Raw genomic sequence first — 23,352 nt, forward strand, 5'->3', positions numbered from 1 at the left:
GTCACGTGGATAGAGCTGTGAAGAAGGCCTATGGTGTGCTCGCGTTCATTAACAGAGGGATTGAATTTAAGAGCCGTGAGGTGATGATGCAGCTGTACAAAACCTTGGTAAGGCCACATTTGGGGTACTGTGTACAGTTCTGGTCGCCTCATTTTAGGAAGGATGTGGAAGCTTTGGAAAAGGTGCAAAGGAGATTTACCAGGTTGTTGCCTGGAATGGAGAGTAGGTCTTACGAGGAAAGGTTGAGGGTGCTCGGCCTTTTCTCATTAGAACGGAGAAGGATGAGGGGCGACTTGATAGAGGTTTATAAGATGATCAGGGGAATAGATAAAGTAGACAGTCAGAGACTTTTCCCCCGGGTGGAACAAACCATTACAAGGGGACATAAATTTAAGGTGAATGGTGGACGATATAGGGGGGATGTCAGAGGTAAGTTTTTTATCCAGAGAGTAGTGGGGGCATGGAATGCACTGCCTGTGGAAGTAGTTGAGTCGGAACCATTAGGGACCTTCAAGTGGCGATTTAATAGGTACATGGATTACGGTAAAATGATATAGTGTAGATTAATGTGTTCTTAAGGGCAGCACGGTAGCATTGTGGATAGCACAATTGCTTCACAGCTCCAGGGTCCCAGGTTCGATTCCCAGCTTGGGTCACTGTCTGTGCGGAGTCTGCACATCCTCCCCGTATGTGCGTGGGTTTCCTCCGGGTGCTCCGGTATCCTCCCACAGTCCAAAGATGTGCAGGTTAGGTGGATTGGCCATGATAAATTGCCCTTAGTGTCCAAAATTGCCCTTAGTGTTGGGTGGGGTTACTGGGTTATGGGGATAGGGTGGAGGTGTTGACCTTGGGTAGGGTGCTCTTTCCAAGAGCCGGTGCAGACTCGATGGGCCGAATGGCCTCCTCCTGCACTGTAAATTCTATGATAATCTATGATTAATCTCGGACAAAGGTTCGGCACAACACCCTGGGCCGAAGGGCCTGTTCTGTGCTGTATTTTTCTATGTTCTATGTTCTCTCTGCTCTTGTACACTTACTCCTTTAGATGTGTCCCTGTGCTATTTCACAGCTTTGAGCTCTCACTTTGTCTCTTGGACCAGCTCCCCCCCCCCGTGGTAGCTCTTGAGCACACCACTCTCTTTGCGAGTCTGTTCTTACCTGTCTCAATTGGAAAGCATGTTTAAGGATGAGAGAATTCTCTTGTCTGTCCACAGAGATAAAGAAGGCATCGATAACTTCCAGAAGCGCACAATGCCGTTCCCGCTTCCTTTCTCGACAGGGGAGGCTGTCCTGTATGACCACAGCCCCCGTGTGCTTGGGCTCGCCAATCCCTTTCCGCCCGAGAATGGGACGGGCCGTGAGCAGGACGGCTACTTGGATCCCAACTCAGTCCTCGGAGCCATGATGAGCCAAGACAAGGCGGTGTACATCAGATGCCCGGCAGTGGAGCCCAAGTACTCTCTCAGCCGGTTTGGTGAAGCAGTTAGTAGTGGGCTGGGAATGAGTCCACCTTGCCCTCAAATTGGGGTGAAGAATATGAAAGAGGAGGAAAGCAGCTGTCAGCAGGATGACGACCTGTTGTCCATCTTGGATGACATGCTTCAAAGTGACAACGATGAGGGGTTGAGCAGCCTCCCTAACGTCCTGGAGAGCCTGGGCCCAGAGGACCTGGAGCTCATGCAGTGGGTGGAGAGTACGTTATGTGTGGGGGCGGATTCCGAATGCTCCCTCAGTGACATGCTGACAAACGATCGGGTGTTGTCTTACGTTCAGGAATCGCTCGAGAAGCAAGAGCTGGGCCGGCACAGTCCGTGCCCATCAACTAGTTTGCAGCCAGCGTTAGGTGCAGGAGACCAGTCAGCTCAGTGTCCAGACCTGTCACAGCGACGAGGCCAGAGGCCTACCTGGATGCCACCTGTACCCGGGCAGCTGAACGCCGCACCATTGATTCCTGAACAGCCATCAAGAGCAAATCAGTCAACCCAAGGAGGAGTGCCCCCTTCTAGCCTCAGGCACCAAATGCAGCAGCAGGATCTGTTCCAACAGCAATGTGTGCGCCAACAGCAACAGGACTTACCTGAGCAGCAAAGAATGCAGTGGGCCCATTCTGTGCAGCAGCCAATGCAGACCTCCAGTCCCATGCAGCACCAGTATGTGCAGCAGCAAGTCCTCTGTAAGCAGCGGGCTGCAAGACGGGGCCCTCAACCGCAGCAGCACTTGCAGCAACCGGGCGTGAGTCAGCCGGGGCAGCAGGCATACCATCATACATGGCAGCCCAGCGATCCCAGTCTATCCTCGGTCAGCGGGCTAAACCCAGCCACCGCCATGGGCCACAGTCTCAGCAACGGATACATAAGAACTCCACAGAACTGCAGAGTTGAATCGCAACAAGGCGTCGCCCTCTTTCATCCACCACCCAACTCTCCCAATGCCCCTGCCTGTGGAGCGCCCTCTCAGCACGGCAGACTTGACTTTAACCACTCGAGCATTGCACTAACTCGTCACGGACAAGGGACTCGGAATCAGACCGGCTGGCTCCCTGGAGCAAGCCAACCGGGCGCGACGGCATTCCCAATTTTCAGCTCCCCGCCACCCCACGTGGGAGGAAAAGGTACCAGTCTCTCCGTGTTTCACGCCACCTCCACGGTCCCGTTGTCCCATCTGAACGAGTATTCACACTTACACCCTGAAGAGCAAAATGGCTGGCACCACGTGGACCTGTACAAGGTAAGCGCCGGTTTTATTTTGATAAAAAAAGAACGCAGTGAATGCCAAGCACCAAGTGGGCTGGCGGAATGATAAAAGGTGGCACTTTCAGCTTTGGAGCAGGTTTCAGTTTGCCCCCATGCCGGGGGAGGACAATCTGAGGAGGGTTTCTTCTGTGGGGACTTAATATCCTTTATTCAAAATTTGGAGCTACTTGTAAACAGAGCTCTGTAAATTCGGAGGCTTTGCGCTTCCACATTTAAAATTGCCCCGTTCCTAAAACAAGGCCGTTCTGCCAGCACGGGGGCAAACATGCCATCTGCCAACCAAAATGGCCGACACTCTCCTTCCTCACCCGGCATTGTTTGGCTAGCGGTCATTGTGCTTGTCTTCTCCTTGAAGTTACTTAGTTCATCAGCAGCAAGGCACCAACCATGCAACAGGAAGAGGTTAGCACAGACGTGCCTCAGTTCCTTTAACCATAGAATTCCTACAGTGCACAAGGGGGCCATTCAGCCCCTTGAGTCTGCACTGACCCACTAAAAGAGCTCGGGTCCAGAAAATCGGGGAGGTGGCTCAGCTGAGTAGGTCGCAGCATCGTCAGCAAACCAATTTAATCCTCGTTGCCCGTTTAATAAAGACACAGGGAGTCCACACCGAGTAAAATAAGAAACAAAGTATTATTTACACAAGTGATACACTACTCAGTAGATCCCTACCGGCTTCCTATTCTGGTCAGTGCCTGCTGGCTGGCCCTTTAGACAGTGACTAATTGGGATACCCTGCCCCTAGTGGGGGAGCTCGTACTCCGCAAAGAGCATGGGGAAGATAGGCATTCTTACCCGGGATATTACACTAGGCCCACTCCCTCACCCTATCCCCATAACCCCACCAAACCTGCATATCTCTAGACACACTAAGGGGCAATTTAGCATAGCAATTCCACCTAACCTGCACATCTGTGGACTGTGGGAGGAAACTGGAGACAGGCAGACACAGGGAGAAAGTGCAAACTCCACACAGGCAGTCACCTAAGGCCGGAATTGACCCCGGGTCCCTGGAGCTGTGAGGCAGCAGTGCTAACCACCATGTCTCCCTTTTTTGGGAAGCTGGTTATGGAGGAAGTGTGCACGTATCGGAGCTGGGAGCTTCCTCGGCGCAAACTGAGACCAAGTCTGAATCACATGGTGCATTGCATCATTTCTCTTTGTATCCCAAAACCTAACCACCGCCAATTGAATGTGTGCCACAGCAATTATTACATTGGTATCTAACTGTGCTAACTCATCTCGAATTCCTAATTTCCTGCCTGGCAGCGTGAGGAGGAGACAAGAGGACTTCCATAATAATGGCCGCTTCGTCACGGTGGCCATTTTATGTGCTGAAGTTTCAAAATCCCGCTAGCTTTTAGGAAACCGAGACCGGAGTGGGCTCCTGGTGAACCTTATGGCACATGTATTTTCAGATGTGGAAGCCCCTTGTGTGCAAATATAGCTGCAGCTGGCCTGTAGAGGCCCCCACAGCCCCCGGCCCAGTCCTGGCATAATCAGAATGGCCTTTTCAAATTTGGGAAAGTTGAAAGGAGGGCACCTCCATTTTGAAACACTGCTTTCAAGCGGAAAAGCATCTGGTTGGCCCTTTCCACGCAGTCTGAGCTCCTGACTGTCCTTCCAATCAGATCAGCACCAATCTTATTACTCTGGCAGTCAACTATGAGAAAGACAGTGAGGAAACGAGGGCAATAGCTCCAGAGGAGACCTGAGTTTACAAAGCCAACAACAGGGGATGAGAGTTGAACCAGAAATCGGTGGGGGATTGTGGTGGTATGTATTAGGGGTATTACGGTACCCAGTGATTCCGAGAGGCTATTGGTGGACAGACACTGGGTCCTGATTGGATCTGCCGCTTACTGGCTCCACCCAGTAAGGCGGAGTATAAGAACCCGGGTTCTCCCAGCAGCCGCATTCTGTAACCGAGCTGCTGGGGAACAAGTCTGCGTAATAGAGCCATCGATTGACTTCATCTCATCGCGCCTCATGAGTGATTGATTGTGCTACAGGGATAGTGAAGAAAGCTGAGGGAAGGTGGGTGGCATTACACTTTTACTCAGTAAATGTTATCGCACATTCAGAAGTGACACATCAGGAATCAAAGTCAGTCACAAGACCCTTCGCAGTATAATTTTCGTCTTTCTAATCTGCCAGTTGAATCGACTGCACAATTTACCACTGCTACACACATTCCGATCAGTTTGGAGATGTTGCTTTGCATTCGTTAGGCTGGCGGCTATTTCTTCCGGGGGTGGCATCCTTCATTTTCCTGTAATTGTTGACTACGGCGAGCTACCCGAGACAGGCAGGGAGCTGTCTGCGGAATAGCCTGCCTGGACCCGGAGTTCAGTTAAAGGTAGCTTGATTCTCAATTTCAGCTATTGTACCAGGTTGGCTAGGCCAGCTCCGACTGACAATTACTGTCACATCTGTGGGCAGGTTTACACTGTGGCCTACGTAAGACTGGTCAAACACGTTACATCGCACCCTCACAGTCTGGAGTGGATTTAAGTTCCCGATGAAGCAGGATCGAACTTACACATTACCCAAGAATTTCCATTTTGATTCTCCAGTATTCAAATGAGGATGAACTGGGCTCATTCAGTTCTGAGATTATGTTCAGAAGGAATAGATCTCGCACAATATATTGGGGGGGGGAATTTCCCCCCTTACCGCTCCTTGCCCTCACAGGAAGTTAAATTGGAGTGGGTGTCTAGCTCACTCCCCTTACACATTGTCATTTCCAATAGACCCAGCTGACTGTAAAATTACCCTGGGGCCTGAGCAGGGGAAGCAGTGGATCCAGGGCTAGTCGAGGCCTGGAAAGCTTTGGTTTAAAATAAAAAGACTCCCCTTTCCTTGTGGGACCAGAATGATTGAGGTTGACCTCTCTGGCTGAAGTAGATCGTACTGGATGGCAGAGTACTCCTATTTATATTCTTGTTGTCTTTAGGTTGCCAAATGTTGGCACTAATCACACTTTAAAGTTTGGACAGATCAGGACTCTTTATCTTTAGCTTGCAATGCTGTCTTGTGCATAAGAATGAACTGGTCTAAACTTGTTCTGTTACATGTTACATCAGTCTTTGGTGCAGCTGTGAAATGTGCCCCCCGCTGAACACTAACACGGAACAATTAGTTCCCAGCAATAAGTTTCTATCTCTTCACAGATACAGGTGATCCAACAATATACTGCAAGCTACCCAAGAGTAAAAAGATCAGAGTGACTTTAAAAATAAGTAAATTATTTTGTTCATTGAGCACTTCATGAGTCTTACTTTTAATAGATATTGGAGGTGGGGAACAAAGGCTTTTTGAGTGGAGTTTCATGTCACAAAAAGTTCAGGAATATGCCCAGGCACACCAATCATTCAAAGCTAGCACACAGGGACAAAAGACAAGTAATTGTTGGCCTTGATCTCAAGGAGGCTGCAGTATAAAAAGTTGGGATGTGATTCCTCTGCGGTACAGCCCACCTGGAGAGCTGTGCTCAGATATACATTTTGGGGAACGCAATTCCGGAAAGATATATTGGCCGTAGGCAGCACAGATTCGTCAGAATGAAACCAGGGCTTAAAGGCTTAAATGACGAAGGCTGATTGCATCAACTTGGTTTGTATTCTCTCGCGTTTCGAAGGTTCAGGGATGTGTTAATCAAGGCCTTTGCAATGATTAAGGGATTTGACAGGGATTAACGATGGTGAAGCTAATTTCACTGGAGGAATTCAGAACCTGAGGGTGCTATCTTGAAATTGGAGGGAGGCCATCAGGAGTGAACTTAGGTCACGAAGTTTTGCACAAACAGTGGTGCAAATGTGGTGTTCTCTCCCTCAAAAGGCTGAGGGAGATCATAATGGAGTTACGAGGAAGCTAGATAGGTACATGAGGGGTAAAGTAACGGAAGCGTTCTGTTGATAGAGTGAGAAGAGGCCTCGGAATTGGGCATGGACGTCAGCTAGGCCGAGAAGCCTGTTCTCGTGCTGTAAAATTCCAAGCTTACTTTAAATGGATTAACGGCTTCATTTGAGACAAACATTTGGAGTCAAATTCAGCTTGGCTCTGTTTTTATTTCAGGTTTCCAGCAACCGCTGGATTTTGCTTTTATTGAACCCAAAGTCCTGTCTGCTTATTCTGGTGAAGACATAATGGCAACGGAAACTGGGCGTTTGTCTCTTTGTTGGTTGTTAGGTTTTACTGGCCGGGGAGTCTGTCAGTCATCTGTGCAAGATGACTGCCATATTGGTGCTGTTTTCAGAACCCCAAAATGTATCATGGAGTTCAACCAACCTCTCCCTTTAATGGATTTGTTGCTTTTCCTAGCACACGGCATTTTCCCTAGGTGTGGGATTACAATTATGGACACGTGGGTTTTTAACCCCAAAACACTGTTTATTCCATGAACTCAACTTAACGTCTTAAATGAACATTGGATCTCTTAACACCCCTTACTTCAAAGATAACTCCGAAAATATTACAACAGTAAATAATTCCTCAAAATGTTCCTTTAAACGTCCAAGTGACTTAACACCTTTAAACAGAATCACATCACGTTAAAGGCTTTACTTTAAATCACCAAAATGATCCAGAGATAGTCTTTCATGGCAGAGATCCAGCTCACTGCAAACACAGACACTCCCCAAGCTCTTTTCAAAACTAAAAACTAAACTGCAAAATGGCTGACCTGAGCTCAGCCCCACCCACTCTCTGACATCACTGTTTTCTTAAAGGTACATTGCTTAAACATCCATGTCTTAAAGGTACTCTCACATGACAGTCCACAGAACTGAACCTCATAGTATCCAGTTGCACGTGAAGAGATTTGAGGCATTTCTGAGAGATATGGGGCTGAATTCTCCGGTGCTGTCGGGATTCTCCGGTGCGCCGACAGTCCGGGGAATTCCCAACTGTGTGGGGCTGCCCACAATGGGAAGCCCCATTGGCTGGTTGGCGAGACGGAGAATCCCGGGGGTGCGCGGACAGAGAATCCCGCCCATGGTGAAGTACCTATTAAATCATCGCAATTCAGCCAAGGTACTGAGACGCTCTCTGTGTCTCACCTCAGAGACACAAGGGTCCATAAGCCCCAGCCTTAATATCTCAAATGGCTGATGGGTACTTGTCTTACAAATGTCTTTCAATCATTTCTTTGAGAAAATATTTTATTGAAGCATTTGTAATTTTCACAATTTAACACATTAACATTTCTTAAACAACCACGCGGGCTGACACGCAAAACACCTAAATGAAAAAAACCCAGAAAACCCGTCCCCTATTCCTTAATTACCCGTATACGAAGTTCTCTGTCCTTATCTAACATTGCCATGCCTCCTGCCCCCCGCCCCCCTACTGCTGACGTTCAATTTTCCTTGTAGAAATCGATGAACGGTTGCCATCTCCGGGCGAATCCCTGAATTAATCCTCTCAAGGCGAACTTGATTTTCTCTAGACTGAGAAACCCTGCCATATCGCTGACCCACGATTCTGATTTTGGGGGCGCCGAGTCCCTCCATCTCAGCGAAATCCGTCTCCTGGTCACAAGGGAGGAGAAGGCCAGGATATTGGCCTCCCTCCCCCCTCTTTGACCTCGGATCTTCCGACACCCCAAATATTGCCAATTCTGGGCTCAGAGTTACCCTCCCTTCCAGGACTTGCTCATCCGGGCTACCGTCATGTGGGCCCTGTGAACCCCCTTGAACCGAATCAAGCTGAGTCTGGCAGTTTCAATCGTAGAATCATAGAATAGAATCAGAGAATCCCTACCGTGCAGAAGGAGGCTATTCGGCCCATCAAGACTGCACCAACCCTTGGAAAGAGCACCCTGTAACCCAGTAACCCCACCTAACCTTTTTGGACACTAAGGGCAATTTATCATGGCCAATCCACCTAATTTTCACATCTTTGGACTGTGGGAGGAAAGCGGAGACCCGGAGGAAACCCACGCAGACACAGGGAGAATATGCAAACTCCACACTGACAGTCACACAAGGCTGGAATTGAACCTGGGTCCCTGGCAGCAGTGCTAACCACTGTGCTACTGTGTCACCCAAATTACAATTAGTATTCACTGAGGCAGTAACCTGCTCGGTGAAGTGGGGATGGGGAGGAGGTTGGGGGCCAGGGAAGGACAGTAGTTCTAATGTGAAGGGGAGGTCGTGTCTCACTAACTTGATAGAGTTTTTTGAGCAGGTCACAAAGATGATTGATGCAGGTAGGGCAGTGGATATTGTCTACATGGACTTCAGTAAGGCCTTTGACAAGGTCCCTCATGATAGACTAGTACAAAAGGTGAAGTCACACGGGATCAGGGGTTAGCTGGCAAGGTGGATACAGAACTGGCTAGGTCATAGAAGGCAGAGAGTAGCAATGGAAGGATGCTTTTCTAATTGGAGGGCTGTGACCAGTGGTGTTCCGCAGGGATCAGTGCTGGGACCTTTGCTGTTTGTAGTATAGAAAAATGATTTGGAGGAAAATGTAACTGGTCTGATTAGTAAGTTTGCAGACGACACAAAGGTTAGTGGAATTGCGGATAGTGATGAGGACTGTCAGAGGATACAGCAGGATTTAAATTGTTTGGAGACTTGGGTGCAGAGATGGCAGATGGAGTTTAATCTGGACAAATGTGAGGCAATGCATTTTGGAAGGTCTAATGCAGGTAGGAAATATACAGTGAATGGTAGAACCCTCAAGAGTATTGAAAGTCAGAGCGATCTATGTGTACAGGTCCACAGGTCACTGAAAGGGGCAACACAGGTGGAGAAGGTAGTCAAGAAGGCATACGGCATGCTTGCCTTCATTGGCCGGGGCATTGAGTATAAGAATTGACAAGTCATGTTGCACCTGTACAGAACCTTAGTTAGGCCACACTTGGAGTGTAGTGTTCAATTCTGGTCGCCACACTACCAGAAGGATGTGGAGGCTTTAGAGAGGGTGCAGAAGAGATTTACCAGAATGTTGCCTGGTATGGAGGGCATTAGCTATGAGGAGCGGTTGAATAAACTCAGTTTGTTCTCACTGGAATGACGGAGGTTGAGGGGAGACCTGATAGAGGTCTACAAAATTATGAGGGGCATAGACAGAGTGGATAGTCAGAGGCTTTTCCCCAGGGTAGAGGGGTCAATTACTAGGGGGTTTAGGTTTAAGGTGAGAGGGGCAAGGTTTAGAGTAGATGTACGAGGCAAGTTTTTTACGCAGAGGGTAGTGGGTGCCTGGAACTCGCTACCGGAGGAGGTGGTGGAAGCAGGGACGATAGTGACATTTAAGGGGCATCTTGACAAATACATGAATAGGATGGGAATAGAGGGATACGGACCCAGGAAGTGTAGAAGATTGTAGTTTAGTCGGGCAGCATGGTCGCACGGGCTTGGAGGGCCGAAGGGCCTGTTCCTGTGCTGTACATTTCTTTGTTCTTTGTTCTTTGTTGTCTGACCAATTTTCGTTTCCCTTGTTCGCAGATAAAAGAAGACCCCAACGGCATTCTCGGCTTTCACCCCTCTATGAACGGTACCCCCATCTTTGGAAATGGCTCTGCCCAGTGAGGGGTCATCATCCCTTCTTGTGGATGGATCTGGTGCTGTCTTTGCTCCAGGCCGAAATGTCCAACCCCATTGTCTCCTTGGAACCTCGCGAAGACTCCTGGAAAATCCGAACCTTATCAGAGAGGCAGCTTTCAGCTTTTTACTTCAGAAGATTCTCCTACATGGAGGCTTAAGCCAAAGCGTATGCTGTGAAAAATCCTCAACTTCTTTGGCAGCCGACAGCGAAAGGAGGTAGCTGGCCTTGGGAGGTAACCATAGCAACACAACATGACTGAAGGCAGATTGACCATTTCACCCTTCACTGAAGATTGTCATCAGTGGATGGCATTCCAGAGAACAACGTTTCTTGACGTAAGATACCTTGACTACTCCTGGTTCGATTATCTGCCAGCTTTATGCGCAGAAAGGTAAGTTCCATCTTGTGACTGGAAGACCCTGCTTACAAAGCACAAAGAGGTTCATCAGCACTGTCCAGTCGCTGGGGTTTGCAGCGATTGTTCTTTTTTGCAGCTGTCAAAACTGGAACGCATTATGCATTGAGAATCTGAACCGCAACGGGTCCTTGTGTCTGTGAGGACGGTGCAGTGCGATGAAAGGCCAGCAGGAGAGGCTCTCACCAGAGACACAAAAACGCACCACAGTGGAAAGCAAAGCCCCGATTACGATGTGAAAACTAATACCAGGTTGTTCATTGACTCTTTTATGCGTTTGTGATAAATTGTTCTGCTGGTTTTGAAAGAATTTTCAAAGTTGCCCGTTAGCACATGGAAGCCCTACTTGAGTGAAAGCTGAGCGCCTTGGCGGGGCGGGGGTGTGGGGGTGCTTGCTACAGATGCACAACTTTTCAAGCACAAAGGGAAACTCGGCCAAAGCCACGTGTGAGGGAGCGGGCCAACTTTTATCCCAGTGTGCACTGCACCGATTCACGAGCAACGATTGACAGGAAAACAGCCACTCACATAAAAGCAAAATCCGGCAGATGCTGGAAATCTGGAATAAAGATAGGAAAATGCTGGATGAACTCCGCAGGTCTGGCAGCATCTGAGGAGAGAGAAACAAGGCTGATGTTTCGGATCAAAATGATCCCTCGACAGAATAATTTGTAATGGATTCCGAGCGTAGAAGTTCTGTAGAAGGGTCATTTCGATCCGAAACGTTAACTCTGTTACTCTCGCCACGGATGCTGCCAGACCTGCTGAGTTTATCCAGAATTTTCCTGTTTTTATTTTGGAAAAGACCGACTGTTGCCCCACACAACTGCAGTGCCCTGTGCTTTCCAGTATATACACTCCCTGCTCCATCTGGGACCACATGGATTTTTGGGAGGGGGACAGTGAGAGCCAGATTGAAATCCAGGCCATTTGGGGAGGTAGGAAGTCTGGATACCAGTGATAATTCTGTTGGTAATGACTGGTTTGCAGTCTATTGCTGAGCTGGATATGAATGGATAGAGCTGTGAAGAAGGCCTATGGTGTGCTCGCGTTCATTAACAGAGGTGATGATGCAGCTGTACAAAACTTTGGTAAGGCCACATTTGGAGTACTGTGTACAGTTCTATTCGCCTCATTTTAGGAAGGATGTGGAAGCTTTGGAAAAGGTGCAAAGGAGATTTACCAGGATGTTGCCTGGAATGGAGAGTAGGTCTTACGAGGAAAGGTTGAGGGTGCTGGGCCTTTTCTCATTAGAACGGAGAAGGATGAGGGGAGACTTGATAGAGGTTTATAAGATGATCAGGGGAATAGATAGAGTAGACAGTCAGAGACTTTTTCCCTGGGTAGAACAAACCATTGCAAGGGGACATAAATTTAAGGTGAATGGTGGAAAATATAGGGGGATGTCAGAGGTAGGTTCTTTACCCAGAGAGTAGTGGGGGCATGGAATGCACTGCCTGTGGAAGTAGTTGAGTCGGAAACATTAGGGACCTTCAAGCGGCTATTGGATAGGTACATGGATTACGGTAGAATGATGGGATGTAGATTAATTTGTTCTTAATCTCGGACAAAAGTTCGGCACAAAATCGTGGGCCGAAGGGCTAGTTCTGTGCTGTATTATCTATGTTCTATCGTTTCATTCAAAACCTGGTCCCTTGAAAATGTGTTTGAAACATTTCTAATTGGAAGGTAGCTACTGAGAGACTCTTCATTTGCGATCCTGTCTAATAGTTGAGCTGCTATCACCTTGCTGTACTCCGTCACAAGGAATAAACCTTTTCAATTGGTTTCAAAGTGGGCACATTGCCTAGTCTTGTACCAAGACTTGGATTTTATACTCCTGAATTTGTGGACTATCTGGATATTTCAGACTCCGTGCAAAATTAGGTAAATAAAGAGGTTATGACCGTACATTCTTGACTAATTCATATTTGATAAGCTATTTCACTGAACTGGATAATGCTGCTCCCACAGAAAGTGACATGCTTTCTTCTTAACTTACCATTTCCCCAGGGTCCTTTCTAAAAGTTCCTCCCGCCCTGTTTCCCTTCCCTCACACAAGTGTCGAAATGGGAAGGTAAGGAGTGCTGAGTCTTCCAGTGAGGCTGCTCTGAAGTTGTTGAGTTCTATCATTTTAAGCAACTCATCGATGGCGGCACCAGTTATTTCATGCGATTGAAATGAACAAATCTGATGTTTGAAAGCAACGCCGATGAAATGGTTCAACGTCTTTTGTTAAAGAGTGACTCCCTCCCGAACCGACTGCCGAATGTGGAATAGTGCCTGGCTCATTCTGTGCCTTGTTCGCTGATCTCGCCCAGGCTGGCAGTTCATAGAATCCCTACAGTGCAGAAGGAGGCCATTCAGCCCATCAAATCCGCACCGACCCTTCGAAAGACCACCCTACGCAAGCATAATCTCCCACCCTATTTCTGCAACCCCACCCGAAGTGACAATTTAGCGTGGCCAATCCACCTAACCTACACATCCTTGTTGGGGGGTGGGGGGATTACACTTGCCCCTGTCTCTTGGCTAAAAAATTAGGACGTTAATTGGGTTGTCCACTGCCCCCCCCCCCTCCCACCACAACCACCACTCACCGTTGGAAAGTGTGTATCTGTCGGGGGTGGAGGTGATTAGTCTTGGCTGTGATGCCACCAAGGACGAATACCGCCACTGACACTTATCATGACTCGGGTGTGAAGAATGGCCACTTAGGCAGGATAGCAGAGGATGGCCGGCCTCCACAGGTACCCCGAGCAAGAGTCAGTATCCTCGGGAGAATGGAGAATTCTTGTTGAACATGGATTTACCCACTGAAGGAAATGATAACCCTGTGCTGCTTAAACCACAGTTTCTTTCAATGGATTCATTTTTGCTGATGCATGCTGCTGCAATATTTTGAACGCAAAACGGTGCGGCTTTTTTTTGAAGAGTTCCCGCAGTTCAAAGCGGCTGGCGTGGCAGTATTCAGGACTTTTTACAAATGCAACCGACCTCGAAAGCCTCTTTGCAAATCTGATCGCAAAAGCACAGCATGGCAGCAAGATAGGACAACATATTTGGGTGCTTTTTTTATTTCAAGTGTGAATAACATTTTTCAAAAAACAATTGAGAAAACATTGATTCAAGTACTTATCCAAGATCGTTGATCCTGGGAAGACTTTGCAAGATCTACTGATCACTCAGACCACGACTTGCCATGTCATCTCGACAATTTAATCGATTCACCCTTGGCAGCCGTGCCTTCAGCTGCCTAGAATTCCCTCCCTAAACCTCTGCCTCATGTTCTTCCTTTAAGACTCTTCTTAAAACCGACATCCTGTGCAAAACCCTTTGGCCATCTGCCGTTGCGTGACTCGGTGTCACATTTTGGTTTATGGTGCCCCAGTGAAGCACTTTGCGGTGTTTTTTTATTGCATTAAATTCACTGTCTGAAACGGAAGTTCTTGATTCATCCGTCAACTTTAGCAATGTTGCTTTGCGTAATCCACTGGACTCGGGCAATAGCTTAACTGTTGACCATGCATCGACGATCAATTGGCAATATGGCTGTCTTAAGCCGGCAGGTCAGTAAATGGGTGCCCACCTTTGTTCATTCAAGTTCCAAACCAAACTGTGGAACTTATTTAAAGGGACCATTTATAGAAACAGAGATAGCCACTTTCGGGGTGGGGGGGGGTGGGGGTGGGGGTGGGGGTGGGGGGTGCGGAGTCCGTGAGGATACAAATTAGAGGTGGGATTTTACGCCCGCGTGCCTCGCAGCGTGCTTGGTGGCGGCGCAGGAAACCCGCCATTGTCCGGCAACGGGATCTTCCAGTCCCGCCGCTGTCAACGGGGTTTCCCGTTGTTTTCCGGGTTCCCCAGTGGGGGTGGGGTGGAGGGGAGCGGGGGCGGTTCACCGTCAGCAAGACCGGATGATTCCGTTGACGGGAACAGCTGGAAAATCTCGTCCAACGTGACCTAAAGGTTCCAGCTCAAGTCTGCCTGCGATTCTCAATCTATGCTTGCACCAATTTCTTGTTTGTTCCAAACCATTTCTGTGGTAAATTAGGAGGGCATCAAACAGCGACGCTTGTCACTTGCTGCTTGGAAAGCAGCATTGGGTTCAGCTTTGAAGCAATGTGGGGAGTGAAACCATTCCACAGCAAGGCGAGGTGTTTTTTTCCTCCCGCCAATGCTGGTCAGTCCCTGCCAATGACGCAGTGCTGCCACTGTGATTCCTTTCTCAATATCGGGAGCAAAGGCGTCAACTTTGTCAGTCATCACATAAACGTTGACCAAGTTATCTGCCTTCTCAAACATTGCTCTACCTCTTGGGCACAGGACCATCCCTAAAATTCAACTCTGCCTGTGCCCTAAGTTTCTGAGTCATGGCAGCGGCGCCCTTTTTAATCTTCTGCCCAGACCCAGGTCTTCGGAATTTTCGTCCTTGGCTTGGCTACTTGTGGTGACTCCAACAAGGAGCATTTTTCCTTCTTGGCTGCTAACTGTATTTCCATAGAACCATAGAATCCCTACAGTGCAGAAAGAGGTCATTCAGCCCATCGAGTCTGCACCGACCCTCTGAAAGAGAGCACGCTATCCCAGTCAACTCTCCTGCCTTACCCCCGTAACCGCACCTAACCTGCACATCTTTGGACACTGAGGGACAATTTAACATGGCCAATCCACCTAACCTGTACATCTTTGGACACTAAGGGACAATTTAACATGGCCAATCCACCTAACCTGTACATCTTTGGACACTGAGGGACAATTTATCATGGCCAATCCACCTAACCTGCACATCTTTGGACACTCAGGGACAATTTGGCATGGCCAATCCACCTAACCTGCACATCTTTGGACACAAAGGGACAATTTATCATGGTCAATCCACCTAACCTGCACATCCTTGGACACTAAGGGACAATTTATCATGGCCAATCCACCTAACCTGCACATCTTTGGACATTGAGGGACAATTTATCATGGCCAATCCACCTAACCTGCACATCTTTGGACACCAAGGGCCAATTTAACATGGCCAATCCACCTAACCTGCACATCTTTGGACACTGAGGGACAATTTATCATGGCCAATCCACCTAACCTGCACATCTTTGGACACTCAGGGACAATTTGGCATGGCCAATCCACCTAACCTGCACATCTTTGGACACAAAGGGACAATTTATCATGGTCAATCCACCTAACCTGCACATCCTTGGACACTAAGGGACAATTTATCATGGCCAATCCACCTAACCTGCACATCTTTGGACATTGAGGGACAATTTATCATGGCCAATCCACCTAACCTGCACATCTTTGGACACCAAGGGCCAATTTAACATGGCCAATCCACCTAACCTGCACATCTTTGGACACTGAGGGACAATTTATCATGGCCAATCCACCTAACCTGCACATCTTTGGACACAAAGGGACAATTTATCATGGCCAATCCACCTAACCTGCACATCTTTGGACACTGAGGGACAATTTAACACGGCCAATCCACTTAACCTGCACATCTTTGGACACTGAGGGACAATTTATCATGGCCAATCCACCTAACCTGCACATCTTTGGACACGTAGGGACAATTTAACATGGCCAATCAACCTAACCTGCACATCTTTGGACACTAAGGGGCAATTTAACACGGCCAATCCACCTAACCTGCACATCTTTGGACACTAAGGGACAATTTAACATGGCCAATCCACCTAACCTGTACATCTTTGGACACCAAGGGCAATTTAACATGGTCAATCCACCTAACCTGCACATCTTTGAACGTGGGAGAAAACCGGAGCACCCGGAGGAAACCCACGCAGACACGGGGAGAACGTGCAAACTCCACACAGTCAGTCACCCAAGGCCAGAATTGAATCCGGGGTCCCCGGCGATGGGAGGCAGCAGTGCTAACTGTTGTGCCACCATGCTGCCCATCAGAACCCAACAGTTTCTAGTATGAATACTTGTGAAAATATTTTTATAAGGTATTAAGCACTGTTCAAAAGCAGCACAGAAGCGCAAAGGGAGAACTTAGCTTTTGCTGATCGCGAGCGTTTTGGGCAGAAATACGTTTTTCTATTTTTTCACCCATTGACGTGAACGCAGCAAAGGGCGGCAGCCACGCAAAGCAGCAAAAACACAAACGATGCTCACTTTGTGCACAGTCTTCCTCCACTGGCAAATGACTACTTGAACCAGGTACAGAAGGTGCCCACAGTTTGCCCTCCTCCCCTCAACATCGTTCGGGCGCTAAATATCCATCCAGCCACGGAACGGAAGGCACACAAGGAATCCTAAGAGAGCTTTGCGGGAGTGGGAAGATGGTTTGATGGGCGGCGGTTGGGGGGGTGGGGGTGGGGGTGGGGGGGGGGGGGGTCGGGGGGTTGGGGGGGGGGGGTTGAACGCAGGCCACACAGATCTGCCACGTAATCCACAAAAACAAGCGAAAACCATGCCACGTTTTTCAATAAAACCAGCACGCTGGCAAAAGCCGTACAAAAATACCGCTCTTTCTAAGGGGGACACAGTTAACCAGGATCTAAACCATAAAGTCATGCTCTTACCAATGTCCACTATGGTCTCCTTGTAGTGCCCACTGATTGCGATGGCTTTACATTGGACACCAAGGTGTCCTTCTCGAGGATTGTGCCCAAGCATAGACACGATTGCAAACACAGATGGGCAAACATAGCATGCCAACCCCAGGTGTACTTCAAGGGATGTTCTGGCTTTGAACGCCCAGTTGCTAGTCTTTTTATTTAGTACAGTATACACACTCATTTTGTTTTGTCAGTGTGTGTGTGTCAGTGTGTGTGTGTGCCAGTTATCCTCTCTATGTAATGTCTGCCTGTGTCTAACCCTCCCCATCCACCCACCCCCAATATCGATACCAGGCACTGCTAAAGTTCTGTAGCTGGAGGGTATTTTGACCATTACAGTTGAGCATCAGCTGACAAGGAGAAAGCTTGGGGGGGAAAATGGCCTCATCACGAGAGTTTGCAGAACTCTGTGTCTGCATTTAGAACATAGAACATAGAACAATACAGCGCAGTACAGGCCCTTCGGCCCACGATGTTGCACCGAAACAAAAGCCATCTAACCTACACTATGCCATTATCATCCATATGTTTATCCAATAAACTTTTAAATGCCCTCAATGTTGGCGAGTTCACTACTGTAGCAGGTAGGGCATTCCACGGCCTCACTACTCTTTGCGTAAAGAACCTACCTCTGACCTCTGTCCTATATCTATTACCCCTCAGTTTAAAGTTATGTCCCCTCGTGCCAGCCATATCCATCCGCGGGAGAAGGCTCTCACTGTCCACCCTATCCAACCCCCTGATCATTTTGTATGCCTCTATTAAGTCTCCTCTTAACCTTCTTCTCTCCAACGAAAACAACCTCAAGTCCATCAGCCTTTCCTCATAAGATTTTCCCTCCATACCAGGCAACATCCTGGTAAATCTCCTCTGCACCCGCTCCAAAGCCTCCACGTCCTTCCTATAATGCGGTGACCAGAACTGTACGCAATACTCCAAATGCGGCCGTACCAGAGTTCTGTACAGCTGCAACATGACCTCCCGACTCCGGAACTCAATCCCTCTACCAATAAAGGCCAACACTCCATAGGCCTTCTTCACAACCCTATCAACCTGGGTGGCAACTTTCAGGGATCTATGTACATGGACACCTAGATCCCTCTGCTCATCCACACTTTCAAGAACTTTACCATTAGCCAAATATTCCGCATTCCTGTTATTCCTTCCAAAGTGAATCACCTCACACTTCTCTACATTAAACTCCATTTGCCACCTCTCAGCCCAGCTCTGCAGCTTATCTATATCCCTCTGTAACCTGCTACATCCTTCCACACTATCGACAACACCACCGACTTTAGTATCGTCTGCAAATTTACTCACCCACCCTTCTGCGCCTTCCTCTAGGTCATTGATAAAAATGACAAACAGCAACGGCCCCAGAACAGATCCTTGTGGTACTCCACTTGTGACTGTACTCCATTCTGAACATTTCCCATCAACCACCACCCTCTGTCTTCTTTCAGCTAGCCAATTTCTGATCCACATCTCTAAATCACCCTCAATCCCCAGCCTCCGTATTTTTTGCAATAGCCTACCGTGGGGAACCTTATCAAACGCTTTGCTGAAATCCATATACACCACATCAACTGCTCTACCCTCGTCTACCTGTTCAGTCACCTTCTCAAAGAACTCAATAAGGTTTGTGAGGCATGACCTACCCTTCACAAAGCCATGCTGACTATCCCTGATCATATTATTCCTATCTAGATGATTATAAATCTTGTCTCTTATAATCCCCTCCAAGACTTTACCCACTACAGACGTGAGGCTCACCGGTCTATAGTTGCCGGGGTTGTCTCTGCTCCCCTTTTTGAACAAAGGGACCACATTTGCTGTCCTCCAGTCCTCTGGCACTATTCCTGTAGCCAATGATGACATAAAAATCAAAGCCAAAGGTCCAGCAATCTCTTCCCTGGCCTCCCATAGAATCCTAGGATAAATCCCATCAGGTCCCGGGGACTTATCTATTTTCAGCCTGTCCAGAATTGCCAACACCGCTTCCCTACGTACCTCAATGCCATCTATTCTATTAGCCTGGGGCTCAGCATTCTCCTCCACAACATTATCTTTTTCCTGAGTGAATACTGACGAAAAATATTCATTTAGTATCTCGCCTATCTCTTCAGACTCTACACACAACTTCCCATTCCTGTCCTTGACTGGTCCTACTCTTTCCCGAGTCATTCGCTTATTCCTGACATACCTATAGAAAGCTTTTGGGTTTTCCGTGATCCTTCCTGCCAAATACTTCTCATTTTGTATGCAAAGTTTATTTTTTCCTCAGTTGGCAGGTCAGCTGGTTCGTGACGCAGAGCGAGGCCAACAGCGTGGGTTCAATCCCCCTCACGGCTGAGGTTATTCATGAACCTTCTCAACCTTGCCCCTCGCCTGAGGTGTGGTGACCCTCAGGTTAAATCACAACAGAAAATGCTGGCCAATCTCTGCAGGTCTGACAGCCTCTGCGGGGAGAGAAGTGGCGAACGTTTCGAGTCTGGGTGACTCTTTGACAAAGGATCATCCAGACTCGAAACGTTGGCCCCCTTCTCTCCCTGCCAGACCTGTGGAGATTGGCCAGCATTATCTGTCTTTTGACCCATAATTCCATATTCGTCACAGGACTGTCACAGGTCAGAAAACCAAGGAATTCTGGGATTTCAAAACGCTAACCCACTGAAAGGCAAGGGACACATAAATGGTGTAATTGTAAGGAACTGACTGATCATGTGACATTTGTATAATTCCATGTAAGATTTATGTTTTGGAATGTTTCCTCACAGGGACTGCTTACTTGTTGCTGTTTTAGTTTTGATTATTGCTGTTGTTAAGAATAGGTTAATGTCTGACTCTGGCTCCACAGAGTCTCTCTTACCTTCATCCCTGCGCCATTACTCAATATAGGTAATACAAAAATTCTGATTTATATGATTTTAAAAAAACACAGAAAGCAAAGCATATTCTGTGTCAGCTTGCAATTGCTGAGTAATGCCATCACATGAATGTTTCACCTGTTCCCCATATTTTGCACCCCCCCCCCCACCCCGCCCTTCTATTTTAATGGATTAATTCACTTCCAGTGAATGGATTACAATCTGGTGATTTAGAAAGGTTTTATCGGAAGATGTTGACGCATATCTGTCATGGCATCATTCACTGTAATTTCCAGGCTCTTGTGCTTACAATTTCTGACTTGTCTATTTTGACTATCACTCCTGTATGTGATAGCTATTTATTGTGCAAAGGATCATACACAGCAGACAATACAAGGCATCAAGGTCGGCCGAATCATCATGGCCGCCTCAGCATGAACCCCCGCCCCGCCCCCGAGCGTCAGCAACTTCCCCTGAGCTGCAATCGCCATGCCTCCTGGGAACACAGAGCCTCCTCTTTTCTAAAATTCCAGTGGTACAACGGCCGTTGGGATTCTCCCGCTGGAAGCGAATGGCACGCTGCCGAGAAACACGCGTCTGGGGGCCGGGCGAATCTCGCCCCCTGTGCCACCTGTATTTGAACAGCATTGTACATGGCGCTGAAACCATCTCTGCCCTCAGTGGCGGGAGCACTGCATCTTTTTAGGGAACGACAAATAATCATGGGGAGCGCAAAGGGAGCTTCAGGGGAATCGGGAATTAGTGTTGTGCCGTTCTCGGGAAGAGCCGGCCCAGAAACGACAATCTCTTTTTGAGCTGGAAAAATCCGATTCTATGATATGGTCAACAGTGGGAAAGGAAAAATGAATAATCTTTCAGGAATAACCATAAATCAGGGTTGTTACAGGCATCCAAAACATAGCCTGGGTTCAACACTGCTGAAATCAAAGGTAAATTATGTTGGCTGACTGTGTATTGTCCATTTTCTATCTATGTCTGCAAATGGTTTACTTTTACAGTAATAAAAACGGTTTAACTGCTTTTTCTAAATGTTTTTGGGGCTTTGTGTCTTGTTTATTTCTCACAGAAAGTGTAAAGAAAGCCTTGAGCAAGGTCAGTGGCCTACAACTCCTTCTGAATAGGGTTACTGTTGAAGGCCCCGTCTTCTCAACCTTGACCCTTGCCTGAGGTGGGGTGACCCTCAGGTTAAATCACCACCAGTCAGCTCTCTCCCTCAAAGGGGAAAGCAGCCTATGGTCATCTGGGACTATGGCGACTTAACTTTATAACTACTTCTAAATAATGTTCTAATTTTGTGACAGAGGGGGTTTATTTTATTTTTCTGGCTTGCTCAGAGAGCAGGCACATTGGTCAGTGCTGGGTGTCTGCCATTTCATGGTTCAATATATTGGCAATGATACGTTCGCTGCTCCATAGTCTTACTATAAATCGTCCTCTAATGGCCGACCCAAGGATGGCAGAGGTACCTCATATGCGCAATGAGGTGTGACTGGTAAAAGGAACTTCATAACCACCATAATGCATTACCTCTGACTAACAGTGATGCATTATGGTGTGGATCCTCTTGCATTAATACTTCAACTTTATCTACATCTGTTAATTGCCTCAAGTGCTCTCATTTCCCACTTACCAGACCACTGCCTCACCCCTAGCCCCCGCAAAGTAACTAAAACACTAATTCCTGTAATCAATTCAGATTGAAAAAGAGAGTGGATCAGCCCTGCAAATATAGGTTTCCAATGTTGTGAGATTTCTTTCAAGATCTGCTTCCATGAACTTTCCGCAACCCCCCCCCCTCACTCCACATCCACCATGTGAGGGGGGAAATGTGTCCCTTTGGTACAGATGATGAACTGATGTATGTTGGAGTCAGGTGCAAAAGGATTGCAAAACCGCAAAAGAAACTTGCACAGCCAGTAGCGCACAGATACCTTCCTACCTGGCTTCCCCCTGACCCATTTTTAAAACACGTTTCGGTCTCGGATATAGGCTTGAAGGTGCAAATTGAGACCACATTGATCAACAGCGGGCATTGTTAGGTTTAACATTGCCAGTTATAAATATTGAGGCATTATTATGCCCTGTGTCGCCATGAGATAAGGCCCACGATCAGATCATGACGTTCATTTTGTTCCTGCCGCAGACCGTGGGTTAAATAACTTCCTTTTCACACACTCGCGACGTGTGACTTTACTCAGTACACTGCCTTGAAGTAGTGGGTAACTGAATCGCTATTCCGAATGCACCTACAGTAACGTCGCTGAATCATTCGTTACGTGTCCTATTGGGCACATAAGCACTATAAAAAATGCTCGCCGTGCTAATCAGCCCACCGCTGCGCAAATGGAAGCCCCCTCGGAAGAAACAAAGGACTCGATAAAGCTGCTAATCTCCTCAAGTGCTACCAGTCACCAATAATCATGTGGGACGGTGGTCAGTGGTTCTGTATGGTTATGGAGGGTTCTGTATGGTTATGGAGTGCACCATGCTAATAAATAAGAGGTGTTCGCTGAGTTATCTGCAACCCACCACACTTGGAAGGCTGTGCAGGAAATGGTGCGCAGTTTGAAGAGCTTCGTCAAGGTAAGGAATAGACGTCACCCTCAATTACGTCACACTGTGGACACGTTTATTAATTACCCCAGTCAGAAGGTCACAGGTTCAAGTCCCACCTCAGAGACCAGAGCTCATAATCCGGGCTGACAATTGAACGCACTGCTGAAGAAACACTCCAGTGTCCCAAGTGTTCCTTCTGTCCAATGAGGCGTTAGAATGTGGCAGTCTCGTTCTACCTGGACATATCGGCGGGGGGGGGGGAAATCCCACAGACAGCTACCGCTGTCCTGGCCGATGGCTTCCCCTCAACCAACACCACCAAAACTAGTCGTCCAACTCATTGTTGTTTGTGGGATCTTGCTTTGCCCAGATTAGCTGCTGCATCTGCTTGCAAAATAATTGTGACTGAGTGTCAAATATAATTCTTCTGGGGTCATGACAGGCGGTATATGTAAGTGCAAATTCTCTTTGTTTTCATCATTGGTGTATATTTGTGCATCTATCATTTAATCTTATTGTGAATTGCAATTGTATAGGGCCTTGGTAAGGCCACATCTGGAATATTGTGGCCAGTTTTGGCG

The 23,352-nt window shown here is 47.7% G+C and overlaps 1 protein-coding gene across 1 annotated transcript in view; it reads left to right on the forward strand.

Annotated features, from left to right (window-relative positions):
• The window catches only part of LOC140405366 (aryl hydrocarbon receptor-like), a 172,996-nt gene extending 160,363 nt beyond the window's left edge, over window positions 1-12,633 (forward strand). Inside the window, exons 10-11 of the mRNA XM_072493683.1 lie at window positions 1,215-2,727; window positions 10,208-12,633. Coding sequence (XP_072349784.1) covers window positions 1,215-2,727; window positions 10,208-10,291 — 1,597 coding nt within the window. The 3' untranslated portion in view covers window positions 10,292-12,633. The remainder of the gene's footprint in view (window positions 1-1,214; window positions 2,728-10,207) is intronic.
• The last annotated feature ends 10,719 nt before the right edge of the window (window positions 12,634-23,352 follow it).

This window comes from Scyliorhinus torazame, chromosome X (genome assembly GCF_047496885.1).
Source record: "Scyliorhinus torazame isolate Kashiwa2021f chromosome X, sScyTor2.1, whole genome shotgun sequence".
In the NCBI taxonomy this organism is placed as follows: Eukaryota; Metazoa; Chordata; class Chondrichthyes; order Carcharhiniformes; family Scyliorhinidae; genus Scyliorhinus; species Scyliorhinus torazame.